The sequence below is a fragment of the Typopeltis vanoorti genome, chromosome 18, assembly GCF_054136105.1.
Source record: "Typopeltis vanoorti isolate ZY-2024b chromosome 18, IOZ_Tvanoo_1.0, whole genome shotgun sequence".
Classification (NCBI taxonomy): domain Eukaryota; kingdom Metazoa; phylum Arthropoda; class Arachnida; order Uropygi; family Thelyphonidae; genus Typopeltis; species Typopeltis vanoorti.
In genome coordinates, this window is record NC_143566.1 from 96,416,118 (window position 1) to 96,436,688 (window position 20,571).

General features: G+C 36.8%; 1 protein-coding gene across 1 annotated transcript in view; it reads left to right on the forward strand.

Annotated features, from left to right (window-relative positions):
• Positions 1-762: 762 nt before the first annotated feature.
• The window catches only part of LOC150096967 (GPI ethanolamine phosphate transferase 1-like), a 311,441-nt gene continuing 291,632 nt past the window's right edge, over positions 763-20,571 (forward strand). Inside the window, exons 1-2 of the mRNA XM_090408103.1 lie at positions 763-1,197; positions 11,676-11,896. Coding sequence (XP_090264229.1) covers positions 980-1,197; positions 11,676-11,896 — 439 coding nt within the window. The 5' untranslated portion in view covers positions 763-979. The remainder of the gene's footprint in view (positions 1,198-11,675; positions 11,897-20,571) is intronic.

A 20,571-nucleotide genomic window follows, 5' to 3' on the forward strand; every position in this document is an offset into this window, starting at 1 on the left:
AGTAGACGGAGCCGTTTACCCTATCTAACTTTTTTTCAGATCGAATTTTATTTGAATAATAATCTTACTTAAATATAAAGAGCCAATAGGCTTCATTTCGGCGATATAAACATTATTCAAATTAAGGGGATATTAAATCCCACATTGTTTTAAAACCGAATAAGAAACTCAAAGATTGGATCAGAGTTTCATGCTGAATATAGTAAACTATAAAAGTATCGGCGGCCACTAGCGTGAGCTAATGCAAGTAGTCCTAGTACATAGTACAATCACAGGCAACTCGTTGCAAAGGTGGGGAAAGTTCTGCTCGCTAATCTTGGTATTTTTCATAATGTAAACACACATTTCCTAGGAAATGTATGCTGTTATTGCATGGGAGGTCACTACCCAGACTGGTTTCAGCCTGTTTTGAGGCTTCATCAGTGAGTAGCTAGACCAAATAGATACCAAAGGGTATAGCGAAAAGAACTTATATACTCTTATATACCTTTGCAACGAGTTGCCTGAGATTGTACTACGTACTAGGACTACTTGCATTAGCGCACGCTAGTGGCCGCCGCTACTTTTATAGTTTACTATATTCGGCATGAAACTCTTTGGTTCCAATCTTTGAGTTTCTTATTCGGTTTTAAAAGAATGTGGGATTTAATATCCCCTTAATTTGAATAATAATCTTTATAACAATTTGGCAAGTATTGCCCTCTGGCGATGTTAAAAGTCATTAATTGAATCGCAGTTGTCACATTTTCCGCTTGGCGAAAACGTGGTTTGTATTATACTGCTACGATGTTTTTGGTTTAGTTGAACTCTGTTTAGTGGCTTTCCAAGTGTGCTATTATAATAAAAAATAAAAAGCGTAATGTATAACAGGTGATTAAAAATGGAAGTTTCGCTTCCCGAAAACTTGTAAAACGAACCACAATACCAATAAATCTACTCCTTATGACTGAAATTTAATTTATATTAAAAGGACTTTGCAATGTCTGTAGCTGTGTTTGGAGTAATTATTCATCTTATATTTCTGGCCTCGATTTTCGATATATATTTTAAATCTCCAATAATACATGGAATGACTCCGCATGCAACGCCTTTTGAGCCGCCAGCACGTCGATTAGTGCTTTTCGTAGCCGATGGTTTGAGAGCCGATAAGGTATTCGAACTAGGAGCTGATAATGAAAGTCGAGCACCTTACTTGAGGTGAGCAAATAATTTTTCATTATCTGGTCACTGTTTGTTTAACTACAAATGTTAATAGCTTTTTCAGCTTGGTAGTCTTCTAATGTCAGTCCAATTTACAGTAATGTCAGTGCAACTGAGGAATGACGTTTCTGGAGTTCAGGAAGTAAATGTTATAATAGGGACACCTCCATGTCAATCAGCAGATTCAGTGCCGCAGGAGAGAAAGCGGACCAGATTTTTATTCTTGGAGAATGACTGGAATAGTATGGTAATGAGTGCTTTATCAGTAACCGAGTTATGATATTGTGTTAATAACAACTCAGTTACTGATAAAGCACTTATTATCATACTATTCAGTCATTCTCCAAGAATAAAAAGCTGGTCCTCTTTCTCTCTCTCACTAACCACATGTTTACATACCCTCTAGGAGTTTTTATTATTATCATACCTCCAGGGAGGTATGCCTGGAGGTATGATAATAATAATAATTGGAGGCCATGTAAAAATACCAATAAGGTGTAAAAATACCAATTTTTACACTTTATCTTAAACTCATTCACGCTAGATGCACTTCCTACTTCAACAATCAAAATATTATTATTATTATGTGGCATCTCCAGGGAGTCCAAGGACTTATCGAGGGAGAGCACCTACTGTAGAACTCTGTCTCCACCCAATTCTCCAACTACAATCATCATCTACACCAATGCCATCTACTGCCAACCACTAGTATTTTCACAGACAATCACAAACATCCATGCCATAACCCACTTATGGTGGTTCAGTGAGAGAAGAACTTATCTCTCATCACTTTCGTAATTGCACTTAAACTTGGCTTCCAAAGATGTCCACTTGTCATCTCCCCATCTTCCATGTGATAAAAATTTCATCAACAGATATCCAATTACTCCCTCTGAGAGGTTTATAGACTTATTTCATATCACACCGCTTTTCCTGTCTACTAGTGTCTGCAGTCCACACACTCTCCGTCTCTCCTCACAATCTACATTCCATAATCCCAATATCATCTTTGTAACTCTTCTTTATAACCTTTCTTGATTTCCTCAGAGGCCATGAGACCAAATCTGTGCGCAGTAGACCAGGTACAGTCACATCAAGACCTTGTCAAGAGGTAACATTACTTCCATATCCTTACATATTGGCTTGGATAAGCCAATAGCTTATATTCCAATTCCATATTCTTCAGTTTCTGCAACAGCCTTTCATGTGATATCCTATCAAATGTCTTAACAGAGTCTAATAGTATCATAGTGTACCCATTATCTTTATCTAACTGAGCCTTATCATTATTGTAAAATAACAACAAATTGCTTAGACATTGCCCTCGAATTGAATAATAGTGACTGTGCAAAGTATAGTTTGTTTCTCAGCCCATTTCTATCCAAGTTCTTACCACCTTCTCTACAATTTTCACAGTCACTCCAGAGATACTGATATGTTGATAGTTAGACATATCAGACTTTGCACCACCCTTTTGCAGTGGGATAATCATAAATTCTTTCCATTCCTGTGGGATCTTTCCTGAGCCAAGACTCAAATCATACAAAAATGGCCTATCCAGTTTGGTTGAACATTTCTTTAGCATATGTGCATCTATCCCCACTGCAGAATTCTTATCCAGGTTAGGCAACAGCTTTATAGCTGCTTCATGCACACTGCTATCTCTTCATTGAAGGAAATGGTAGCACTTTGCACTATGTTACATTCATTTGTTGTTCATCTGTTTCTGACACAAGGGTACCATTCATTCAGTAACGTAATTCTTCTGCAATCATTCATTCTTTTACTTGCAATTTTTTGCCGGCAAAGGTTGGTCAATTGGTAGAGCCTCTGCTACTAATGGCTCAGTTAAGTAAGTTTGAGCGCGGTTACTAGTTGGAAGGGAACCAATCGTTCGATGCTGTTGGCACACTCTCCCTCGATGAGTCTTTGGACTCCCTGGAGGTGTCAAATAATAATGATAATGATAAAATTCTTTTGGTTGCCTTTAGCCTTTGCAGCCATTTATTTTCATATTCTAACAGCTTTCTATACAACACCTGTAACTTTTCTGGCCTGCACTTTATTCATTTCGTAACTCCTCTCATTTTTATTCCCACAATATTCCTTTTGCATCTTCTTCTTCTTATGAATCGCTTGCTTAATAAGGTTGTACATCCACTTCACCCCCATCTTATTTGTTTTTCATACTCTAGGGACACATTCAGATACTATATTACTTAAGCATCTTTTCAAATCTTCCCATTCATTCCCAAGTTTCTCCAATGTTTTCTCCTTATTTGTCATATATTAAAAAATTTCTTCTGCATCAATCTTATACAATCCCTTTTGTAATTTATAAATCTCTATCATGCTCTTTTTTCACTTATCAACGAAACTTTGCATCCCACACACCTTCAGTCTGTCCTCATAGGAAGCATTCCACAGACCTTAATAGTGCTTCATGGTATCAAGACCAAAATAAGAAGACGAGACAATAATTAATTAAATTGTTTAACTTATTGTCTTCCTCCTGTGGTGTTTATTCTGCGAAGTGCTGTTTTGAATAACTACTAACACCTGCTTTTCTACGCATTTCGTAGACTTGTTTCTATTTTAGTCACTTGTCCCTCTGAATTCATCTTCAAGACAAACTCAGCAACCAAACCTGTGCACAGCAAAATAGTCATATCAAATCTTGACAAAGAGCAATAATAACAGCATCTTAATTTCTGCTTGTCAACATTTTTCAACATTCAAGTAATTCTTTAGCTATTTTGCCTACTTTTTGCAATATGCCCTCTAAACTTCAGCTCCCTGTCCACCATCAATCACCCCCAAAAATCCCAATGTTTTTCAATTTTCAGCAGTCCAATACTGTCAGTATAATACAGAGTATGTGATCTTTTTATCTCAGAGTGCATAACCTTGCACTTGACCACATTAAGCTGACAACTGTTTTCCTTACCCACACTGCCAGTCTATTTAAATCATTCTGCAGAAGTTCTACATCAGTTTTATTAACTTCTCCAATTCTAAACAACTGGATTACCCCCCCCCCCACACACACACTTAAATCATTCTAAGTATTAGTAATATAAATCAAAATAACCAAGCAGAGACCTACAAACAGTGGGCGAACTATACTTTGGTTGTCTTTGGACCCTTTCTAATGTTTCCACATTACAGTGAAAACTAGGTGACCAAATCTGAGCACAATAGTCCATATGTGGTCTGACCAATGTGCCTTATATAGAAGCACCACCTCCTTATCCCTACATGTCAGTATACTTTTTATCATAGCAGCAATACAACATGAAGTCTTTGCAACACATGTGATGTGCCTTCAGAACTTCAGTCCACTGTCTACCATTACTCCAAGATCCTGACCACTTCCTGAAATACAGCTCCACCAATACAGTATGTAGCTTTATATATCTCTATATCCCAAAGTGTAACTAACACCTTGCATTTATTGATATTAAAACTGCAACCCCACTCATTTGTCCAAGCTAAAAGTCTATTCAAATCTTCCTGTAGAGAATTAACTTCATCACCACTCTTGATAATTCTACCTAACTTTGCATGATCAGCAAACATTTGAAGAACCCCAGTCAATCCACATGAAATATCATTTACAAATAAGTTAAACAGTAGGGCCCAAGAACAGAACCCCGAGGCACACCACTGGTCACCTTCCTTTTCTGAGACATGACTCCATCATACACAATTTGCTGGTATCATTCAGCGAGCCAATCTTCAATCCATCTAACCAGTATACTATCTATTCCTAGCCTCTGCAGCTTGTACACCAACTTATCATGTGGTAATCTATCAAATGCTTTTACAAAGTCCAAGAATATCACTCTATGTGATTCTCCCTTATCCAACACATTTGTCACTTTATCATAAAAATTATAAATCAAGAGCTGCCTTTCACAAACCCATGCTGACCATCAGAGAATCTTATGTTGATCAACTCAGTCCTGTGTTCTATTTCTAACTAATTTTTCCAAATCTTTGATCACAACTGCAGATATAAAGACCAGTCTATAACTGAAAACTTCTGTTCTCGAACCATACTTGTGGAGAGGTATTATTTTGCCTTCTTTCCACTCCTTAAGAACCTTCCTCACTGCATTAAATAACCAGGACAAGGGCATGGCTAACTCTTTTGCATGTTCTTTAAAAAGACATTGATATGTTATCCATTCCCACAGCCTTATTAACTTCCAATCTAAGCAACACTCGATACACCTCTGATTCTTTCACCTTTAATTCTCCTAATCCTTGCCTCCCTTCTACATGTTGCACAGAATCCTTCACACAACTACAGTATACACTGATCAAGTGTTTGTTAAATAATTCTACTATATCATTTGCCATGGTTACTCTGCTACCATAACGATCCGCCAGTATCAACCTGCTATAACCGTTTTTTCTCTTGCTTGCCATGATATGTGGCAAGCAAGAGAAAATTTTTCTGTTCTGCTTGACCTGACTGGCTGATCTCCTCTCATATTCTACTTCTTTTTTTTTTTTTAACCATTCTTGTCATGTTTCTGGCCTGTACTTTATATTCTTCATGCATCTGTTTACTGCAAACTGTCTTGTACTTCCTCCATAAAATCTTCTTTTGTAATCCTTTATTTCACCATTCTTCCATCCCACTCTATTTGTTCACTTAACTCTTGGTATGCAGTTATGCATTGCTTATGTTAGATACTGCCTTATCATTTCCCGTGCATTTCCACACCTTCTTGATAACTTTTTTCAGTTTGACTCCCTTCTAAACCAGTACCTTATGATCACTTTCACCAACAGGTGGCAGTGTTGATACCTCATTTACACCAGATCCTGTGAGGATATCACAAAATCTAACACTGATAAACCATGTGTTGCTTCCATTACATGTTGCTTTAGAAAGTTATCCCCCCAGAAACGCAACAAATTCACTCTTCTTGTTACTATACATTATCTGTTCTTTCCAATTCACATTCCTATAATTAAAATCTCCCATTTGGATCATCTTCCTTTTACTTGCCCTACTAATTTGTCTAATCATTTCCCAATCACATACCCTCCACATTCCTTGGCCTACAACAGCATCCTATTAGATATACTATTCTATTGATCTGAACTTCACACCACACAGTTTAAAAATCTTCATACGTACTACTGTTTTCTACTTCCACTCTTGAAGGACACAATTCCTTTGCTACCATTAACGATACTTCCCCTCCCTCCACACTCACTCCTCTCTTCATCTTCCTATCCTTTCGTAAAATTCTATATCCTACCATTTCACGTCACAACAGTATATCATCCTCAGTTAACCAAGCTTCACTTATGCCAGTTATCTTTGGGCATACTGATTCAATCAATGCTACAAACTCAGTCCTTTATTTCTGATACTCTATACATTAGTATATAGGCATAACAATTCTCCACTCTTTCAGGCCACCCCATCAACACCACTCTTTACTCTCTCTGCTATAGTGCACTTCTCTCTTCTTTCTGACCATCTCTGTTTTCCTGATCCTAATTCTGATTTTCATTTATATTCTTATCATACCCACCATTTTGCACTGCATCATTTTGCTCTGCTATAGCATCCTTCCACAACCTGCTTCTCTCTCTGACTCTTAGTGGTACTAATTTTGCATGAACCCTCTGCACTCTTAGTAAACAACAATCACCCTGAATGACCAACACCTAACTCATTAAAATGCATTCTATCGGCTTTGAACCATTCTGACTTCCCTTCGAATTCATTCCATACATTCACAAATTGAACAATCTCCACCTGACACAATTCAGCCATTTTGTCATTCAGTATCATTTCTATCCTTCTCAGTTCACTGCTGTCATATCTGGGAAACAAACTAACCACTTTCCCAATGACACTATTATCCTTCACTTCATATAATAATAATATACTATAATATATTACATATAATATAAATATAAATTAAAAAAAGTAATAAAATAAAAAATGCCATACAGCTATAGTATAGAGCCCTATTGCCATTCCACTTGGTGCCCCCCCATTCTCATGGATTCTCCTCCACCACATACTGTTCTCTGGGGGTCTATCTACCACAAGAACCTCCATAGCTCATTAAATATCAGTAATTCCCTTTGGTTGGAATACCTGAGTTCAAATCCTGTCTATGATCTGAAGAATCTTTATTATTATTATTATTATTATTATTATTATTACCACCCCAAGACCTCATGGAGTCAAAGACGCATCTGGGAGGTCCTTTTACTTACATACACATCTCATCATACTATGTCTTAAACACACTCAAACTCCTTGCAGACACCACACTCTCAGGTAAGGCATTCCAATCATTCACAACTCTGCACGAAAAAAACCTGCCTCTTACTCCCCTACTATGATAACCAGATGTCATCAACTACTCAGGGGATGACATCTGGTTCTCCCCTATACTCCCACTATTCTCTTTAGAACTTCTCCACCATTGATCCTATAACAACCCCTTACCAATTTGTAGGTCTCTATCATATCTCCCCTCTTCCTCCTGTCCACCAGACTCTGCAAATGATATCTTCTCAATCTTTCCTCATACTCAACATTCCAGAGGTCAGAAACTACCTTAGTCAGTCGCCTTTGGACCCTTTCCAACATCTCTTCATCCTTCTGAAAACCCACTGACCAAATCTGGGCACAATAGTCCATGTGTGGCCTAATCAAAGCTGTATGCAACGGAACAAGAATCTCCGTACTTCTAAACGTCAGTGTCCTCCGCATCATTCCCAGAAGTCTTTGTGTTGTCTTCACAATTTTGGCAATGTGTTCCCGAAATTTTAGATCCTTATCCACCCCCCACCCGCAGATCTCTAATTTCTTCCACCTCCAACAATATATTCTCACCAAGCATAAATTCTGCATCCCATCTTTGTTTTCCAAATTTTAAAACCTTAGATTTTGCAACATTGAACTCACATCCCCATTTGCTTGCCCAATCACTCAATTTATTCAACTCTTCTTGTAAGGCCACAACATCTTCACTACTCTTTATGGTTTGTCCCAACTTTGCATCATCTGCAAACAACTGAATATCTTCATCCAAATCTTCACCAATATCATTAATATACAAGTTAAACAGTAATGGCCCTAAAACAGATTCCTGAGGCACTCCACTAGTGACTTTCCTTTTCCTGGATATCGCACCACCATGCACAACTTGTTGATACCTATCAGATAGCCAGTCTCCAATCCAGTGCACTAATCTAATATCCAACCCCCATCTGCTCACTTTATTGTAATAAGTAGATTACTAAAACATGACCTCCCTTTAGCAAATCCATGCTGTCCATCAAAGATAATACCATTGTTGTCAGCCCAACTCTGGATCCTAGTTCTCACAAGCTTCTCCAACAACTTAACCACAACACCCGACACACAGATAGGCCTATAGTTTAATGCTTGAGGTCGATCACCTCCTTTATGAAGTGGTACAATATTGCCCTCCTGCTCCTTAGGAACTTGATCAAGTGCAAGACTCATATTAAAAAAATATGTCAAGGCAGGTGTCAACTCCCTGGCACATTCCTTCAGAATACGCGGTGATATATTATGCTCTCAATCTCTCCATGAAGTCACATTCACAAGATTGAAAGATCTTTATGAACTGCTCATTAAGTATCTCCACCACACATTCTGCAACAGCTGTCTTTATACCATTTTCTCCTATCAATGTCATTCTTCCATAATCATTCTTTCTTTTGCTGGCTACATATCCAAAGAACTCCTTAGGATTCTTTTTGGCTTCATTAGCTAACTGCTGTTCATACCTCTCTTTAGCTACCCTCACCAACCAAGTCACCCTCCTTGCCTGGTCTTTGTAGACCTCATGGAATTGGTTATTTCCACTTCTCTTATGCTGCCTCCACAATGCCCTCTTTCTCTGTATCGCATGCTTAATCTTTTTATTTATCTATCTCACACCTGCCTTATTTAACCTTCTCACCCTTGGAATACATTAAGACATTGCATCTACTAGATAGTTTTTGAAAATCCCCCAAGCTGCATTGATCTCTTTTCCAGCTAACTCCTCATTCCATGCTACACCTGCAAGCTGGCTCCTGAGCTCTTCATAATCCCCCCCCCCCTTGTAGTTCCACATATACCCTTTTCTCACAGGGGTCCTCGCACTGCTGGCAACCACCCAGGTAATCACTTCATGGTCACTCTCACCAATTGGTGGATGATTTGACACCTCATTTATGATTACATCCTCTGATGAGATGACCAAATCCAAGACCCTTAATCCTCGTGTGCCCTCTGTCACATACTGTCTGAGGTAGTTATCCCTCAAAAACTCAAGAAATTCGTTTTCTTTAACTCCAGTTGCTATCTCATCATTGCAGTCTATATTGCCATAATTAAAATCACCCATAATACTATACATTTCACTATCACCACCATCCACATTACCTGGTCTATAACAACATCCCACCAAGTATTTGATTTCATTCTTCCATTCACCTCTGTCTCACAGCATACTGCCTCAAAACCACTGGCACTATTTCTGTCTTGCATCTCTACTTTGTATGGACATAACTCTTTCTCTATCATCAGTAGCACTCCCCCTCCCTTTTTACCCCTTCTATCCTCATGAAAAACATCATATCCTTCCATCTCTATTCCTATCAGGATGTCATCCTCTTCCAACCATGTCTCACTTATTCCAACAATCTTTGGGTGAACAGACGCAATTAGTGCAACCATTTCATCTGCCTTGTTTCTTATACTTCTAGCATTTGTATACAAACACAACAGCTCATTTCTGGATCTACAGCTAGTTCCACTGATACCACTCACTCTGTGTGATCTCTCCATGCTCGACTGGGGCCATTTCCCTTTCTGCTTCTTCATTTCTTCTTCATTATCAGGGCTTTTCAATTGAAAGTGAGTTGACCAGTCTTAAGGAGATGAAAGGATTTTTGTCCCTCGAAACTTTTTTTTTAAAATTTCATAAAATAAATAATAATAATAAAAAAACAGCCTTAGTTGCTTTGGCCATAATTCCAAGTATGTGATATCTCTGCAAGACAGTCTCTTATCTGTGCTATCAGCTTCACATGAATTCCCATTTTCTCCACTTTACATAATAGATTTTCATGCATCATTTGGTCAGATGCCTTTGTAAAGTCCAGCAGTATCAATGTGTAGTAATTTCTATTTTCCAACTCAACTATCACTATTATATTTTAATGTTTAAATATTTTTCACTTGGTTATAAATTAAATTGAAGATGCCAAGAAATTCTTGTTTTTTCCTTAATCCAAGTGTAAGCAAACAAAGTTTGCGAATGAAGTAGCTTCATGATTAGGATTAAACATAAAATATAATTTCTTGGGATTTTTAATTTAATTATATTTTATTCCCCCCCCCCCACACATATTCATGTCTGCCTATTCCTGAATTCTGCCTTTAATCAACTTTTCCAATACATTAATGACCACTCCCAATACTAATTGGTCTGTAATTTGCTACTTTTATCTTGGGGTTTCCTTTACTGAATGGAACCATCTTGTTCTCTTTGCACACACACACACTCAGAATGTTAAAGGTGAGACTTCAAGTGCTTGCCCAGAGGCACTATCAGTTTTCTGCAATATTCTTGTAACACACTGGCTGATATTCCATCAAGTCACATATTCATATCAATATTTTTCAATATGCCAAGAACCTCCAGTTCTTATACCTCTATTCTCACATTAGTTGCTGTCACACTATCAACAGCAATATCTCCATTTCAGTATTACACTCTTGCAGTACTCAGGTGCTTTTGTCATCTTCCTACCATTAACATTCATTAAAGTTATCTTTTCATAATCATTCTTTATCTTACTTGCTGCATAGTGAAATAACTCTGTAGTATTTTGTTTGGCCTGCTTATCCAATTTTCTCTCGTAATTTTTTTTTTTTTTTTTTCCCCATCCTTACCATGCTAGTAACCCTTGTTGCCTGTGCTTTGTATTGCTAACGAGCATGCCAATCACACTTTTATTTTCCTCTGCAGTGTTTTCTTTGTATTCTGTTGACCGTGGGTATGCAGTTAGATATTGGTCAACTGCTTGCACTGCTTTGTCCATGCTTCTGTTAACTCCTTCCCAACCTGTAATTCAGGTAAGATTATCTAAAAATGAAAACAAAATGTTGGTAGCCTTCTACCACAGTCATGAAGATAGCTTTGAAGATTACTCAGATCACCATGAGTTGTAACAACTTATGAAGTCTCCTGTGAAGCCATTTTGAATAGAAATGGGGTTTCAGAATTCCATTGAATTTTAAAGTCAAATGTTCTTAGCTCTTATCTAAATGACACCATAGATGCAGTCATTAAAAAATGACTGTGTTGCAGTTAAATTTTTTGGTGTTTGATGTTACATAAAGTTACAGATTTATAAAGTAACCTATTGAAATGAATTATTATTTTTATTTATTATTATTTTTTAAGAGAGATTGTTACAACTACTGGAGCTTGGGGACTATCACATACTAGAGTACCAACTGAGTCTCGACCAGGTCATGTTGCATTGATTGGAGGTGTTTATGAAGATGTTAGTGCTGTTACTAAAGGATGGAAAGAGAACCCTGTGGAATTTGATTCAGTATTTAATGAAAGTAGATTTACGTGGGCTTGGGGAAGTCCAGATATTCTTCCAATGTTTGCCAAAGGTAAGCTTTTGTTATTTTTTTTATACAGTGACTATTTCAGGTGTATTTAGAAAAATTCAGTTTTGGCACCTAAATTTTCTTAAGTTACAAATGTTATTATTAGAATAATTTAGTGTAAACATTTTTACAAAGTTCCATTACAAAATAAATATTGAGGATCCCAGAATGGCTGTCAAGAATTTGCTGTTCTTTACTGCCATTCTGGGAAACAATACAGCCTTGAGATTATTATTATTATTATAGCAAAAATCTCCATGGAGTCAACATACTCATCATGGAAGAACTTACTCAGTGAGCACCATATTTATCATATTGAATTTTAAACTCGCAAACTCTTTCTTAAACTCATACCCATCACATTCCAGCAATGCATTCCACTTATTCATCATCTCCATGTAAAAAATGTACTCCTCACTCTCCTTTTCATCATGCTCTTACACAACTTCCAGAAATGGAAGATGTGTGACTTATGCATCTTTCATATCACCTCTTTTCTCCCTATCTACTAAACATGTAATTTACATTTCTGCAGTCTCTTCCCACAACCAGCATTCTATAGTACTGATGCTGCCTTAGTTGTATCTGGCCCCTTTCCAGAGTTTTTTTCATCACTGTGGGAACTAGGAAAATCAGATTTCAGAAACAAGTCCATGTGTGATCTGACCAGTTCTTTACTTCAGTTGTTTAGCTACCTACTTATGCTCCTTATCATACACTGTATAGTCTTTCCAACACTTGCAATGCATCCTCCAAACTGCAGGCTACTGTTGACCATTGTTCCTAGATCTTGAGATGGGGGATGTCATATTCTACCTCTTGAAGCACATTTCCACCAATATTGGTAGTACTGTGCTTCAGGAGGCACTCTGCACTCTATACTGCACTTATCATTACAACTGTAATCCCACTCATTTGTCCAAGCCAATGTTTACCAAGTGTGGTATGTGTACCACACTTTGGGTCACTTTCAAAAGGTGTTTAGGAAGTATGCAACACTTTTTTTCTTAAATTTTGATTCCTTTTTTTTTTCATTTTTTGCTTTTATATTTTTCTACCATATTATGTCAGATAAGTGCAGGCCTTTCCTATGGTTATATGTAGAAAGTATTTTACCTTGGGTATAATAAATGTTAAAGATACCAAGCTATTTTAAACCTGGTTTTACTCCATTTCCCAAGTAAGCAAACAGATAAGTCAAGTTTGCGCCTGCAAGTGTTGCAAGTCTAGCTGACCCTGCACGTAGTGCAAGACCAAGGCAACTCATGGTAAAAATAGAATAAGCTCTGATCACTAATCTTAATATTTATCCTTAATGCAAAGCACATCTCCTGGAGGAGATGTATGATGCTTTGTATTAAAGGCAAGGGGCCACTACCCAGACCAGTTTCGACCTTTATTGGTCTCATCAGTGGGAACCAGGCTAGAAATACCAAGATTTTAGTAATACAGAGCTTATAAGTATTTTACCAGAACAAGTTACCATAAGGTGTTTTAACCTTATTAAATAAAAATCTCAGGAGGAGATATAAATGTAGAAAGTATTTTACCTTGGTCTTGCACTACGTGCAGGGTCAGCTAGACTTGCAACACTTGCAGGCGCAAACCAGACTTGTTTGTCTGTTTGCTTAGTTGGGAAATGGAGTAAAACCAGGTTTAAAATAGCTTGGTATCTTGAACATTTATTATACCCAAGGTAAAATACTTTCTACGTTTATATCTCCTCCTGAGATTTTTATTTAATAAGGTTAAAACACCTTATGGTAACTTGTTCTGGTAAAATACTTATAAGCTCTGTATTACTAAAATCTTGGTATTTCTAGCCTGGCTCCCACTGATGAGACCTCAATAAAGGTCGAAACCGGTTTGGGCAGTGGCCCCTTGCCTTTAATACAAGCATCATACATCTCCTCCAGGAGATGTGCTTTACATTAAGGGTAAATATTAAGATTAGTGATCAGAGCTTATTCTTCTTTTACCATGAGTTGCCTTGGTCTTGCACTACGTGCAGGATCAGCTAGACTTGCAACACTTGCAGGCGCAAACTTGACTTGTTTGTCTGTTTGCTTACTTGGGAAATGGAGTAAAACCAGGTTTAAAATAGCTTGGTATCTTTAACATTTCCTATGGTTAATTTTTCAATAACTAAAAAAATCTATAGATAGTTTTAAACAAAATATCTCTTGGCATATATCGATTGACCTTCATTAGGGTCATATCTGTTTGATGGCACAATTGCATTCCAACCACATGCTTCATTTCATGCCTTTTGCATTAAAAGTTTAAATTCAAATAATTTGAACTACATGGGTGGAACTCTTCACTAAATTTCGGAATCATTTGTATCTTAAATCGTAACAATCATCAACAATTGTTTCACTGCGCCTGCATACATCTATACACAGGTTTAATCGTGTTTATGTCACAACCTGTAATGGGTGTGTAGGTTATGTAGTACTTTTATTTTTTTAGCAGTTGTGTTATTAACAAATCTTGTAGTGCAGTCTAATGATAAGTAATATATCTTGTATTTCTTAAACCCATTGACATGAATCGCTGGATAAAAATGGGATGTTTGACATGCACAATATAAAATAGTGAAGTAAATGAAAATGATTGTGGTAATGAGAAAGAACATATCGAAGTATCAGGATCAAATATTTATAATGAAAGAGGGTCTATGCTAGTGTTACTAAATTTTTAAGAGGGGTATGTTGGAACTGAAAGTTTGGAAAACACTTGTCTAAACTAAAAAAAAAAGTATTTAAATCCTTCAGAATGGATTTAACATTAGCATTGCTCCTTATAACTCTTTCCAGCCTATCATAGCACCATCAGTAAATAACTGAAAATCCTCTATCAATCTCCATCCACATCAATCTCTATTAACAAATAAGTTAAATGAAAGGGCCCAAGAACACAACCCTGCAGCACACACCACTAGTTGCCTTTCTTTTCTGAGACATTGTCCTACCCCCACCATACCCAATTTGCTGGTCTTATTTAGAGCACCAGTTCATATAACCAATCTGTTATCCATTCTCATCTTCTCAACCTTGTACACCAACTTGTCATGTGGCAATCTATGAGGTGGCTTTGCCAAGTTCAAGAATATCACTGTATATGTGTCCCTTATCCAACACATTTGTTACTTTATCATAAAAGGCTGATACATTTTATAAGAAGTTTATTTAAAGGGTCCTGCTAAAGCAAGCCCTACTGTTCACAAATCTGTGCTGATCCATTATATAGAATCCTATGTATTTCTCTTTCTGTTATTCTTTCTTATCCATTCAGGGTTGAGAAGATGAGAATGTTATCCATTCTCATCTTCTCAACCTTGTACACCAACTTGTCATGTGGCAATCTATGAAGTGGTTTTACCAAGTTCAAGAATATCACTGTATGTGTGTCCCTTATCCAACACATTTGTTACCTTATTATAAAAGGCTGATACATTTTATAAGAAGTTTATTTAAAGGTCCTGCTAAAGCAAGCCCTACTGTTCACAAATCTATGCTGACCATCATATAGAATCCTATGCATTTCTCTTTCTTTACCATGCTTGTTACTTTCTGTATATAGTCTGTATTTTGTATTTCTTATTCATCTGATTCTGTCATGTTGTATCATCATTTTATATTGTGGTTTAAGCCAATATAAAATGATGATACAGAATATAGTACAAACTATATTAAGACTATAGTTTGGTCAGCTAAATCCCAAATTGCCAGCCCATCTTCGTTCGTTCAGTATCCAGGTAGATACCTAACAGGGTGCACCACGAGAAAATGAGGATTGGACATAAGGTCAGAAGCCCTGGTCAGTTCTCTGCATTTCTTTAAAGGCTATGTGGAGGTCTCCTCTCAGTTATACAGCTTTGACCCTTAAGCACCCCACACTTGTTTTATCAAAACAAGTGTTCTCTGCCAGGTTGGCAGGAAAAAGACCCAGAGGAAGACCAAGATATAGTTGGATTGATGCCGTAAAAAATGCCTTAGAAGATAGAAATATAAGATCTGATAATGTTGGAGTCTTGACAGGTAACAGATTGATTTAGAGGAAAATTGTAGATAGGAAGTTAGTAATGATGTAAGTTTTTCATGTAGTACTATCATATCCTATCATGTTGTTGAGTCATCTCTCTTCACTGTGTGCCGCTTAATTAGTGATAGCCTTGGGCCAGCTATCTCTGATTGGCTGCCAGTGGATATTGAACTGCCCACTCAGTCTCCAAAAGTTAGATAAGGTGAAACGGCCTCGCCTACTCCCTATACAGGAATAAAAAGGCTTAGCTGATTTTTTTTTACTATCATATCCTGTACACCCCTTGAGGGTACATGTCAAGAATTTGATGATGATGATATGCATCTGATTATTATATATATTCTTTTTTCCTGCCTCTTGCTTGCCTGCCTGATTTTGCTATTCATTTCCACTTTGTTTACTCTATTTATTTGCCTAACTCTAAGTGCACATTTGTATGCTGCTTTCATCAGATGTATCCTAATCAATTTCCATATTCTCTCACCTTCATTGTCCCATAGTTCAACACCCATCATATTGATACTAATTGACTGTAGAATTTACAGCATTAATATAGAACAACTACTCACCTCTGATAGCTGAGATGTGAACAAAAGCATGCGACTCTGTCATGTATTATATGATTGCATCACTGGATGTGATGTTATTAGATGTTTGTCATTGTTTATGAAGATGCTTTTTTGATCTAAGGAAAGTCCTTTCTGAAATTCAAGCATGCAAGTGTTTTTTTTTTTTTTTTTTTTTTTGGGGGGGGGGTAGTTCTTGATACTAGTATTTCTGGTGCTTTATGGGTATTTACGTTTCATGTAATTTGTTGATTTCACTGACTTTAAAAGGTCAGGTTAGCTTTTGTGAGTCACAGACCAGGGTGTCTTGGTATAGTAAGGCTTAGCCTTACAATGCTTCGCTTTACGGCAATCCACTCATACAATGGTTCTCAGTTATGACTAGTGCCCATTTATATGACATTACATTCTCTCATATGGCAGGTTTAACTACACGACAGAGCTGTGAATCAACCGATGCACAGTTTTTGTGAATGCATTCACTCGTATGATGGTTCTGTAATTGAACCGATATGCAGTTTTCATGATATTTGTTTACAACATTGTTGCTCACTACATTGCTGTGTTTTGGTGTTTTACTGTGATTTATAAACTGTTCATAACTCTTATTGTATTTATTGTTATTAATAATGGCAGTTAAAATTCAAATTAAGGATACTGAGCTTCTAGTGAAAAGAAGACTCGTAAAACTATTCCTTTAGTTACTAAGATTAAAATGATTAAACAATGTTGCATTGAACACGGAGATAGGCTAAATCACTTAAAGAATTGACAACGTAGATACGAATATAAATTAAATTACACTTTAATAAATATTTCTGATATATCGACAACATCATGTTGCCATCTTCAAAAGGAACTTACAAAAAAGGCACGTGCACGTAGGCACTACAACACAGTAACTGAGAATGAAGTGATGAAGCTATTGTTCTCTTAAAAGTCCTGATGGTGCTCCCTAGCGGACTAAGTAGGTGTTCTTGGTGGTTGGACTGAAGGTCTGCTGATGTAAGCCTCCCAAATTTGGGGCAGTCTCATACAACCAAATTTGTTGAGGTTTGGAGAGTTTCTTAGGGCTGAGACTGATTCCATGAACTGATCCCATTCTCAGTTACTGTGTTGTAGTGCCTACGAACATTCTCAGTTACTGTGTTGTAGTGCCTACGAACATTCTCAGTTACTGTGTTGTAGTGCCTACGTGCATGTGCCTTTTTTGTAAGTTTTTTGAAACTTTACAACAAATAGTTGAAAAGTCATGGGAATATAACAAAGATCTGTATTTAAGTTTTGTAGATCTGGAAAAAGCAAATGACAAGGTGCCAAGAGAGAAGCTATTCAAAACACTAAAGTTATATGGTGTCAATGGGGCATATCATGCAATACTTAGTCTTTATTTGAGTTGTAAGTCAGCAGTTAGAATTGAAGGAAGTACAGGGAGATGGTTTAATGTTAAATCTGGTGTGAGACAACGATGTACATTATCCTCTCTGTTATTCATTATCTATATGGATAACATTATGAAGGAAAGTGATATTAAACCTGATATCAAAATTGGAGATGTTAATGTCAGCTCTTTGCTTTATGCAGATGATGTTATACTTCTAAATAAATCTGCTACAAGTCTGCAAGATTCCTGACTAAATTGAATAACTGTTGTAATAGATATGGTATGAAGGTCAGCAATAAAAAGACAAAGACAATGAAAATAGGCAGAATCATTGAAAATGTCAACTGTGTTGTGAACGGAGAACCTGTGAACAAGTAAAACATTTCAGCTACTTAGGCATGATTTTTAGTGAAGATGGTAAATTAGATATGGAAATAGACAACAGAATCAACAAAGCTGGTATGGTAGGAAGTCAATTGAATAAATTCATTTGGAATAAGAGAGAAATTAGCCGGAACACTAAATTAGCTGTATACAAGACAGTGTTCAAACCAGTTTTAACTTATGGATTTGAGAGCTGGGTCAGAAGTAAAATACTTGACCAAACACTAGAGACTGCAGATATGAGAGGCCTGAGAAAGATTAGAGGTGTGATCAGTTGCCATCAATGGCAATATCATATTAAAAACGATGATATTAGGAAAGAACTTGATATTGTCATCATCGAAGAATGCATTAGCAGAGTTAATCTCAAGTAGTATGGTCACTTAAACAAAATGGGTGAGGAAAGATTAGTAAAACAAGTATTTTCTGCCAGGTTGGCAGGAAAACGATCCAGAGGAAGACCAAGATATAGGTGGATTGATACAGTACAAAGTGCCATAGACAATAGAATTATAAGATCTGATAATGTTGGAGTCTTGACAAGTAACAGACTGATTTGGAGGAAAATTGTAGAAAATTGTAGGATGTTAGTAATGATGTAAATTTTTCATATAGTACTATCATATCCTGTACACCCCTTGATGGAACATGGCAGGAATTTGATGATGATGATGATGAATATTGCAGTTATCATGAATTAAGAGGATTACAACAAAAAAAAGTAGAATCTTCTAGGTGACAGTTCTAGTTATCAAATTATAGATTGAGATCCAACTATGTTTCAAAAGGAAAAAAAAATTCCCAAATTATTGAAAAAAAGTGATTTCTTGGCCTAAAGAAACCCACAAAATAAAACCTGTTCATGTTAAACCAACCCTTATTTATGGGGTTCCTAAAAATCACAAATCTAATATTCTGCTATGCCCTATATTAGTAGCTGAGACAGTACTACTTAAAAATTTGCTGAATAGTTAACTGAGTTGCCCCCCCTCCCCCTTTATTGGTAGTTCCTCTGTTTTTATTAATAGTTCTGTCCATTTCAAATCACTAGTTAAAAATCACATCCTTAAAAATTCAGACATAATGGTTAATTATCAATCTCACTTCCTTGTTTACTATTGTATCATTAATAGATGCTCTTGATTTAATAAAGATTAAATCCCCCAATATATTTGAATTATTCAAATTTATTACTGTGGTTGTACTTCGTTGATGACGTGTTTGCCATTTGGCCCCATGACAAGACACTTCAAATTCTTTTGTTATTTACCTAAGCAGCCAACATCCTAAAATTCATTTCACAGTAGAAAAAGAATCTAATAACTGTTTGCTTTTTCTTGACACATCAGTTACCTACCTTTCAGGTGGTTCGCTGTCTTTTTCATTTATAGAAAGCCAACACACACACACGCACACACAGGAAGATATCTACAGGAACAATTTTTCCACAGAACTCGTGTCACTTTCAGCAGAACTTAATGTCTTCACTTCACCATATTTTCCTGGCTAATAACTACAGCTCCTACAAAATAGATAAAATGCTGCATGGGCTACATGGCCCTTCTATTTTCCCCTCCTTAAACACACAAGAACAAAATACCACTATTCCTGTTCCCTATGTCCAAGGTACATCTGAAAAGATAGCCAAAGTATTAATAAAATGTGACCTTCACACTGCATTCAAATCACATGTTAAATTAGCAACTCTGATCTGCTCTTCTAAAGATAAACTACATCCTGGAGCATATTGTGGAGTGTATGAAGTTCTCTGTGACTTTGACTTGGCCTACTACAGACAGATAGACAGGAAGATCTGTTAACATCTGCTTTGGAGAACACAAATACTTTTGCTAGCATTATAGATTTGCTAGCAATCTGCACCGGCAGATAATGCTTTGAACATCCCTTTACATAGGATTAGAAGGAAGAAAATCAGTTTGTTATATAGAAGTGTTACAGATCAGAAAGATTTTTTTAGAGTCAGCAGTGGCTATGAAGCATTCTCCCAGCCTGAACAACTATGGTTGTATTAATTTGCTAAAAATTTGAGAGACTTATCTTAAGATCAAATCCTGTTGTTGTTGTGTGCCATCCAGTCATTTTCGACTCTTGGTGATCCTGTGAACAAAGGCTCTCCATCCCACTCGGCCTCTTGTTTTTTCTTTCAGTAATGGGGTTCCTAAAATCCACAAATCTAATATTCTGCTATGTCCTATAGTTGATAGCTGAGACAGTCCTACTTATAAACTTGCTCAATAGTTAGCTAAGTGCCCCCCCCTCCCTTTATTGGTAATTCC